This window comes from Berghia stephanieae, unplaced genomic scaffold (assembly GCF_034508935.2).
Source record: "Berghia stephanieae isolate SIO BIC M18660-M18661 unplaced genomic scaffold, UCSD_Bste_1.3 scaffold680, whole genome shotgun sequence".
In the NCBI taxonomy this organism is placed as follows: domain Eukaryota; kingdom Metazoa; phylum Mollusca; class Gastropoda; order Nudibranchia; family Aeolidiidae; genus Berghia; species Berghia stephanieae.
In genome coordinates, this window is record NW_027628400.1 from 2,501 (window position 1) to 12,468 (window position 9,968).

The window sequence follows — 9,968 nt, forward strand, 5'->3', positions numbered from 1 at the left end:
TCATACCCGACGAAGGGTAATCGGTACTAGGACAGATACTGAATATACACCGACTCCAACTCCAATGGCCAGAACCCGCCTAAGTCGACATTGTCAGGACCATTGAAATCATGTAGAGAAAAAAGAAAGTCAACATTGTAATATTGCAAAGAGACAAAGTGGGAATTCCAATCATGTCGACTTAGCCGAAAGTCAAGTTAAAAGATTGGGGTTCTGTTGTAGGTAATCGATTTACACACTGACTTCAGTGAAATATCCATTTCATTGTCACAGTGCATTGTCGGATAAAGAAGAGGGTGAAGGGAAGAGTTTTGGCGTATCAGTATTAGGCATTGCCAAAAAATTATTTCATATAGCTATGCCGCTCCACACCCCATCAATACACTCATTCTATACTGAACCCTTTGACAGCAAGATTGGATTTCACATTGAACATAAACAGTGTTCACCTAAGTCTGTGATGAACTTTAACCACATCACAGATACAGGTGAAAAATGTAAAAATCAACAAAATGGATAAAAGTAGGTCAGGCTTTGTTCAGTGGAAATCTAACCCTGCTGCAAAAGGATTAATAGAATAGTTCTCATCTTTTGGTACAAAAAGAAAAGCAAGATTGAAAATAAAATTTCAACAACTTTTATACAACAGAAAATTAAATAAAATAATTTCACTCTTCTTCCGACTCAGACTCAGACAGGGGCTCAAGAAGACCATTCGGTGCTCTGCCATCATGCGGTAAGGAATCATAAAAATCATGATTCCTTGGGTCACAAAACCTCTTTAACACTTGGAGGTCTCTAAATTTTGCCTCCGAAATCGGCAAGGGGCTTGTGTGCTGAGGCTCCATGTCTGTTGCCAACCGTGCAGCAACTCTTGTTGGGAGACATTTAAGTCGGGGCACAACGACAGCTGATTCCATGAGGCCATTCCAATTGTTCCGATATAGCATCAACATGGGACTATCTCTTGAAAAGACAACCTCACGGATTGGTCTTGTGGCGACCGGGCATGTTGCTTTAAACAGCGGCTTCAAATAATCACCCACACGAAATAACTGATTTTGTTGAACTTCAATTACATTATATGGACTGGGGTGTTGTCTCGCATTCATGAATTGTTCCATCCATTGACGTGGTAGCTCAACATCTCGCCGTTTATCCACTACAGTCAAGTCACGGTCACACTCCATATACGAGTGTCCACGAATGGGGAATGTGACCTTTACCTTTTCAAATCTCTTCCAGAAATGAATTAGGGAAAATAAAAATCGCAACACAGTCCAGTTTTTATTTTGTCCTGCACATCCATCGCAGAATAGTTCAAGGGACTTAACACAGTCCGGAATATAGTTCAATATAAAGTGATGAAGCATGGAGGCAACATCATCCGAACCACGCTTCCCTATGGTTTCGTCATATGCTTATACATACACATTCTCTCCAGCCAACTCATGGATATTAAATGAGTGGAGAGACAGTTGCCGACGATAAAAAATATCGTTTGTTGTCTTGTTAGGGATGGGGAGTTCTTTATGGAAATCAAAAGCGACAGCCAGCAACGATGAATCCTTTTTAGCCCTAGCTTTGGCAGCCCGCTTTCTGTTGTAAAACGTGTCCGCTTTCCTTTGATGCAACTCCATGCGTTGCATGACGATAACCTTCTCAGGTTCCAACGTATCCTTGATACCCGGGTCAGCTTTTATCCTTGCTGCGAAGCTGTCCAGCTGGGCCTGACACTCGTCACAAATGGAGCAAGTGTCCGATCTGGGGTGTCCAAATGAGACATTGAAATTGTCGTTGAATATCTTACGATAGGATTCATAAGACACACTTTCAGCTGGGTAGTGCTCAAGAAACAATGAGTGCATCTTGGTGATGGTCAGGGTCTGTGGCAAATAAACCCTTTTGCTCTTGACACGAGAATAATGTGACACTCTGCCTTTGAAAGAGGAGATATGGTCTTTTATTTGTTGTGTGAGATCATCACTCATCTTTGCTGGGCGGTTATCATGCCTGCCTCTCATATCTTGAGGAGGTAAACCTGTTAGGAAGCCAAAAAAATATAATTAATGTTTACTGCGTAAAGGAACAATAAGGTGTTGCAAGAAAGAAAGTGGGCTTTTATATAGCGCAATATCCACTCAATGTGCTCAAAGCGCTTTACAATGGGTCCCTGGTCAACAGCAAAAGTCAACATATAGGGCAAGACATGCTGCCCGCTAGGCGCTTCGGCATTTTTTTCTGACAAAGACAACACTATTCACGGCCAGGTGCTCATTTTACACCTGAGTATGGTGAGAAAGTGTAATTAAAGAGCCTTTTCCAAGGACTCAACTTTGACTGTGGTGTCATTGACTTTCACTTTCAGCCAGATTCCAGTAATATGATTTTATGTCTCAAGCAGGATTCAACAAACCCATGACAAATTGATCCCTTATCAGCAAGTCAGTTAACCACCCACACCTTGCTAAAGACCTTGCTATACTGTCTGGACAATAGGAATTGCCATCATAAAATGTACGACAACAACAGCACTCAACAACTAATAATATTAGTATTAGATTACTGTACAGAAACAGAGAGTGAGAGAAGAGGCAATGAATCATGTGAAAGAAATAAAATTAATAGATAGAAGTGGAGTAGCTCAAAACAGAATGGGAAAGTGAAGGTGAATGAGTATTGTCGTCTTTTGAAATGAAATCATCAATAATGGAGTATAATCTAGTCCAAAGATGAGAGAGAGAGAGAGAGAGAGAGAGAGAGAGAGAGAGAGAGAGAGGGAGGGAGGGATAGAGAGAGAGAGAGAGTTGAGAGAGAGAAACGTGTGTGTGTGTGTGTGTGTGTGAGAGAGAGAGAGAGAGAGAGAGAGAGAGAGAGAGAGAGAGAGAGAGAGAGAGAGAGAGAGAGAGAGAGAGAGAGAGACGGAAAGATCAAATTGTTACTCATAAGAACTGAAAACTTACCTGTCTCTTTCAACGCTGTCTGGATAGTTCGCACTCGTTTGTGACCGATCCCAAAGATGGCTAAAAAGCCTTTCAAGCAAACATCAATTTCCTCGACGCCTCCTCTGCGTGGCAATCTGATGACGTATTTGTACGACTTGTCTTTCGGTTTTAAGTTCAAAGGCACATCGTCATCATCTTTAGGTTTGCATCGAGGTCTCCTTCTAGCAACATTCTCCACTTGAATCAACGTTGACAAAAATGAATCTTGAAGGTTCTTTGTCTCTAACCGGTTGAATGAAGTGATGAGGCATTGTCTTTCTTCGTCATTGGTGACTTCAAAGCATTTATGTCTGGTGCATTTACAGTCCTCGCCTATTTGGTGGCCAGAAAGTCTGGCAAATTTATTCGCATCTGTTTTTCTGCCTACAATTTTCCTCTTTTTCGGTTTGTCGGTTTCGCATGGGAATGAATCGTCCGCCATTTTGATAACAATGCTTTGTTGACAAATTTGCAATCGGCGATTGGCTGTACTGAGTCACGTTACCTGAGTCACGTGATCTACAGTCTCGGTGAATGGACTTATGCCCTTTTTCGTTACAAACCTATGGACATGTGCCTTTCTTCTATTGTCCCCCTTTTATTTCCCTCTCTGTACTATGTGACTTGTGCCTCTTTTGGGTAGTCTCGTATATTTAGACTATTCTTTAACAGGGGCACTATGAGCTAAGGGGATAACTAAAAAAAAACGATTTTGTGACATGTGCCCTTCTTCCCGTGTGGTCTTCATATATATATATATATATATATATATATATATATATAATATATATATATAATATATATATATATATATATATATATATATATATATATATATATTAATTGAATAATTGAATGCAAATCCGATTCCTTATACGTGAAACCTGAATAACGACCACAATAATCGGTGCCTCTGAGGATAAATCATTCCTTGGCAACAACGGTACAGCACGAGGATACTGTTTGAGCCCTGCTTTAAAAGATGTGCATAAATCTGTACCTTCGGCCCAATTACGTTTTGAAAACGATCTCCCCATGGAAATTGCATATGCAGACAACATTGACTTTATTGCCCTCAAACAAGTTAGTGTAAAAGACATCCAAAACGCTTTACAAAATCACCAACTGTACGTTAATATTGACAAAATAGATGTAACAGTACTGTCAAGGAAGAAAGATGAACGGAGAGCCACGAAAAAAGTAGGATCATTGATAGAAGCCATGAATACTTTTTTCACCCGGCCTGGACACAAGAAATTTCAAGGTAGACCACCACTCACGTCAATTCACACAGTCCTGAATAGAGGCCTAAAACGCCTCCAAAATAACAAAGAATTAAAATCAAAAGAAGACCTTATGAAATTAGCATCCACAGCCAAAAGACAGTGAGCTGTGGAAGGAAATGACACAGATGATTAGAGAGGCAGTCGAGGCGTCCCGGTCGGATGATTTGGAAGCGAAGGGCCTTAAGTAAGTCAATAATAATAATAATAATAATAATAATAATAATAATAATAATAATAATAATAATAATAATAAAATAATAATAATAATAATAATAATAATAATAATAATGATAATGATGATAAAATAATAATAATAATAATAATAATAATAATAATAATAATAATAATAATAATAATAATAATAATAATAATAATAATAATAATAATAATGATAATAATAATAATAATAATAATAATAATAATAATAATAATATAATAATAATAATAATAATAATAATAAAGCAAGGACAGGCGAAATAAAAAGCGCTCCTTGTTGAAGCACCGTTTACGAATCTTTCCCGTTTAGGAGATGACCGAATTCCGAATCAGAGCGGGAGAGCAGACGACAGAAACGACAGACGACTGTCGTAAAATGAAAGGAAATGGGCGAGGCAGTTTGTGTTGTGAAATTTTCGTAACGGTGTTTTTGTTGTGTTCGCGGTGAGAGAGCAAGAGTGATAACCTTCGATTAAGACTGACTATCTTTAATTTTAGACGAGGAAGTTAAGTGACCAACTGAGACAGGAAACAAAAAATACAAATATTTAAAACATACATTTTTCGTGGTTTTTAAATGGGGAAATGGTTCTTGGCGATTTGTGAAAAAAAAAAGGTAAGATAATCACAGAGATCGGGAGGGTAAAAAAAAGTAAGAATAAGAGAGTCTCAAACAAGACGTCTTCATTCAGAGTACTTAAGGCTACTCTGGACATTGGCTATCTCTGTTTATGTGATTGTTTCATGTTTTAATTTTTAAAAAGTTGAGATATCCTACTGAGCATCATATTCATATTTATATGATGAGCCTGAATTTGTGTGTGATTGCTCACCTCACTGTCACTGCAAGTGTCCGATCTTGGACTGACCACCTACCGCATATTACTGTTCTTTATTATTCACTATCTAATCATAGCTTTTTTATATTAAAAAAAATTGCAATGTAATGTGTCTTGTAATGTGCGGTGTCTGTATTTGGCATGTGTGTTATTGATATTGTTACTTAATTTATTGATTTGCTGAAATTTTACGACACAAAAGTTTACAAGATATCTTCATGGCAGTGGCTATTTTTACACAGTCCTGTAAAGACGGTACTATTTTTACAGTTCTGTATGATTCAGTTTATATATCGCAAATCCATTCATGGTATTTTTCTCTTTCTCTTAAATAAATCACGCACCTTGGCTCAGGCCTCCGCACTGAAGTCTGAAGTACTGCCTTGCCTCAGAAATGTCAACTTCCTGATCTAAGATCTGCATTGATAGGTCTTTTTTGAGGATGGAATTTATGAATATGACAGAAGACACCTCGCTGCCCCTCCACCCTTGCAATTCCTCTCTCATGAAACACGCAGTAAGCGTGAACATTATATTTTATTGTAATTGATAAGAGGAAAAATGCCTCAATAGTTTCTTTTTAAAAAATTAATTTTTGTCACAGATTCTTGTGATTGTTAACATTAGAATTAGATAGAAATGGCCTTCTTTTCTTCATTTTTATCTGATGTAGCCTATTCACAGGAAAAATGCCAACTGATATGAAACGATCCATTTTTATAGCACTACCAAAAAAGCCAGGGACAGTTGATTGTGAACAACACAGAACTATTAGCCTAATGAGCCACCTCACAAAAATTCTTTTGAAGATAATTTTACTAAGAATAAGAAATAAAATACGACCTGAAATTGGGGAGATGCAATTTGGTTTTGTTGAGGACAAGGGTACCAGAAATGGAATATTCACATTATCAATGCTGATGGAAAGATGTATTGAAGTAAATAAAGATCTGTATATGTGTTTCATCGACTATTCAAAAGCCTTTGATAAAGTACAACACGAAAAACTATTCAAAATTCTATCATCCTTGGACATTGATGGTAAAGATTTAAGAATATTACGGAATTTGTACTGGGAACAAGAAGCAGCAATGCGTGTTGACAACGAACTAAGCAGTTTTACACCTATTAGAAGAGGAGTTAGGCAGGGGTGTGTTTTGTCTCCAGATTTATTCCTCTATAGTGAAATGATATTAAGAGATATCGAACATAAGAAGGGGGTGTGTATTGGAGGAAAGAATGTAACAAATCTGAGGTATGCAGATGATACGGTTCTACTGGCAGAATCTGAACATGAACTACAAGAATTACTGGATGTTGTAGTCAGGAGTAGTGAAAATATGGGACTGGAACTGAATATATCTAAAACAGAATGTATGACGGTATCTAAAAATAATAACCCACCAGCCTGTGTAATAACAAGCAGAGGACAAACAATACAACAAGTTGAATGTTTCAAATATTTAGGCTTCAATGTAACATCCAATGGAAAATCAGATTGTGAAATAAAGAAAAGAATAGGTATGGCGAAGAATGCATTCAACCAGCTGCATACAATTATGAAAAACAGGAATATTAGCATGAAAACAAAAATCAAAGTCCTGGATTGCTATGTACTGTCTGTGCTGCTATATGGTTGTGAGAGCTGGACCATAAACAAGACCATGGTTAAAAGACTGGAGGCAGTGGAAATGTGGTTTTACAGAAGAATGATGAGGTGTCATGGATGGAAAGGAAAAGAAATGAAGAAATTTTAGAAATGGCAAACAGAAAAAGATCACTGATAACAAAAATCATCAAACGCCAAATGGAATTTTTAGGACACATTATCCGCCACCCTGGTTTGGAAATACTCGCCTTGACTGGAAAGATGAATGGAAAAAGAATAAGAGGAAGACAAAGAATAACGTATTTGAAAGGGATAAGAACTTGGACAGATGAAGCTGAGAAAGATGGCGCTGCTTTAATAGAATTGGCAAGAGATAGATCAGCTTGGCGGAAGATGACCTCCGACGTCTGCTTCAGATATGGAACTACATGAGATGAGCCTATTCACGAAATTTAATATTAACTTAATTGTGTTAGCACTGGTCCTTGGTTTCTCTTTAGTCCCTTATTAATATTAATTTTGTAATCCTGACATTTAGGTTGCGGCCATTCAGACTCAAGTCTGAATATTAATATTATCCTGTGGTTATTCAGACTCAAATTCCAATGTGCATGTGCAACAGATTATTCGGACTCAGTCTGGATAGACTCGTGACTGTGCAGTTTTAAACAGATATAATTTTAATTATTGATAATACATAAAATCAAATCAAAATTAGCGATTTTAATAACTATCAACAGGCAGTCTAAACCCGCTTTTTTTTGATGAGAAAGACAAAATCTTAGAACTTGAAATCCAGTTAAAAATTTAAAAGAAAGTAGTTAAGACTCTTTAAAAGTTAGTCAGTAACATCATAACACAATGTCCAAACAAAATCAGGACAAAAATGTTTACATATTCTGTAAAGCTGGACAGTCAACAATCCCTCTACAGTCTGAAGCAGGTGTATGAGTTGAGTCAGAATCAGAATTTCTTCTGAACTCTTTTTCTATTTCTTTAAATATCAGTTCCACCCTCTGCCCATTGCCTGCACTGTGTCTTCCATCCCGTGTCCCCAACCCCGTGTGTATGCGTACGCACATTTGAGGAAGGCTATTCAGACTCAATCCGAATTGCCACTTCGGACAATTTAAGTGAGCTTTGTCACTCCTATTAAAAAGACAATTCGGTTTTGATGTTATGCTTTTAAGTAAGATACTCGCAATATCGACATTGAGAAATTCAGTCTTGCTGCTAAACGATTAATTGACGATGTTGATACAAAATTACATGGTGTATTTGAATTGGAAATGTTAATTGATTCACAAAATGAGTCCATGATAATCATTAACTGGATTGAATTATAACTCTTTAAAAAAATATTTTGTGTTATTTAATATTAAATGAATCTTGACACCCAGTTCCATTCATTAAAAAGTATATTTTTCTAACTTTACAGTTCTTCTCACTGGTTATCGCCTGTGTTGTCTTTTCTCAAGTAAATCCTTCCCCAAAAAAAATAAAGGGATTATTTTGTTTATTTTTGTTTACTCTTTCAGTTCTGAGGTTATATTCACAATTCCATCTCAAAAAGACTGACACCTGATTGAGACAGCATGAGAATGACAATTTTAGTCAAAGCGATATTCGACGGCGCAGCATCTCAATTAAAACACCCCCCTAGGGCCAATTGAATATTCTGATGAAAGAAATGATACCATTGAGTCAATTTATAGTACTTTTGTAGAAAGTAGGATTGGATTACATTATTGTTTTTGCCTTTCAAGACCGCCTGCACTGTTCGGCCATTTGCCAGTAGAACAGATTTTGCTCTGGCCGCACAGTGTGGTCAATGGCTGTGAGAGAATTAAAATTTGATAAGGATAAATTGCTAGATTAGAGGTAATGGTCCTTTCCCTACCACATGAATTTTACCCATTCATAGCAAAGAAAACGAAACTGCATCATCATCATTGCCTTTTTCACTCTGGGTCAGGGTATAGGCCACAGACAAGGTTTCCGTCACTCTCTATCTTGAGCTAACTTTTTAAAATCTCATTCCATGTCTTATCACTTCTCTGTATTATATCTTCTTTAACTCTTCTCCATGTTCCCCGTGGCCTTCCCCTTGATCTTCTGCCCTGAGGGTTCCAGTCCAATACTTTCTTTGTTTTAGTGGAGTCATTCTTTCTAAGCGTGTGTCCAATCCACCTCCATTGTCTTCTTCCTATTTCCTCTCCCACTGGTTTCTGCTAAAGAAACTGCACTTAACCGTAATATAGTCATCCATCCTATCCATTGAATCGCAATATATGGATTTGAAGCTAATTACGGATTTTTATACAAGTACTATTTTGTGCAGCTTATTCCTAGCCGTGAGTTTTGCAATTTTAATATTAAATATGTTTCAAACACGCTAAACTCGTCTTTAATCTCGTACACATTATGTTGTTTCAAATCTGTTTCATATAGATCCCTTTTTTTCCATAAGCAATGGGTTCTGTATTGGTCCCAAAGACATATATAAGAATTTGATAATTGATGATTTGAATTTTTAAATGTATTTAATTCTCTTCATGTTTCCTTTTTTCTCAACAGAATGAAAGGATGATTTGAATTCCCAGGATTTTTCAATCTTATTTAGGATGCTGCCATTATAATTGCCTCAATACCTTGGCAATGTTGAATCTTGTTGGCTTACACCGCGTTGCCCTGGATAAGGAAGGAGTGTAAACATTTCTTGTGATCTGGATAATATTTCTCGATCAGTTGACATCTTCATCGAGGATTTTCATATATTGATAGGAACTATGTATTTTTCATCATCATTGTCATGGATTTATTATCCAGTGTCTCTTTTGCTGTTGAAGGTAAGTCTTGTTAACTCTAATCTTTAATGCAGAGAGTAGCAAGCAGTTATTACCAGCATTCAGCTTTACATTATAAATGGGATAAATATGACATGATGGACCTTATTATAATTCACGAAGACTAATTTATATCCAAATATCCACTGTTCTCTAAATTTTCAGCATTTAGTGTCCATATCTTATAT

The 9,968-nt window shown here is 36.9% G+C and overlaps 1 protein-coding gene across 1 annotated transcript; it reads right to left on the reverse strand.

The window, feature by feature from the left end:
* Positions 1-621: 621 nt before the first annotated feature.
* LOC144962185 (uncharacterized) lies at positions 622-3,458 on the reverse strand. Its single transcript, XM_078895121.1, has 2 exons — positions 2,964-3,458; positions 622-2,041 (listed from the first exon to the last, which is right to left on the reverse strand). The coding sequence occupies exons 1-2, from the start codon at positions 3,424-3,426 to the stop codon at positions 1,422-1,424; spliced, it is 1,083 nt and encodes a 360-aa protein (XP_078751247.1). The 5' UTR covers positions 3,427-3,458; the 3' UTR covers positions 622-1,421.
* Between the last annotated feature and the right edge of the window lie 6,510 nt (positions 3,459-9,968).

What these genes read in the sequence shown, in the direction of transcription:
- LOC144962185 (XM_078895121.1), bottom strand. Translation starts at nt 3,426, where the DNA reads ATGGCGGACGATTCATTCCCATGCGAAACCGACAAACCGAAAAAGAGG. An exon ending in GACAGCGTTGAAAGAGACAG is followed by an intron (nt 2,042 to 2,963) that starts GTAAGTTTTCAG and finishes GCTTCCTAACAG; the next exon opens with GTTTACCTCCTCAAGATATG.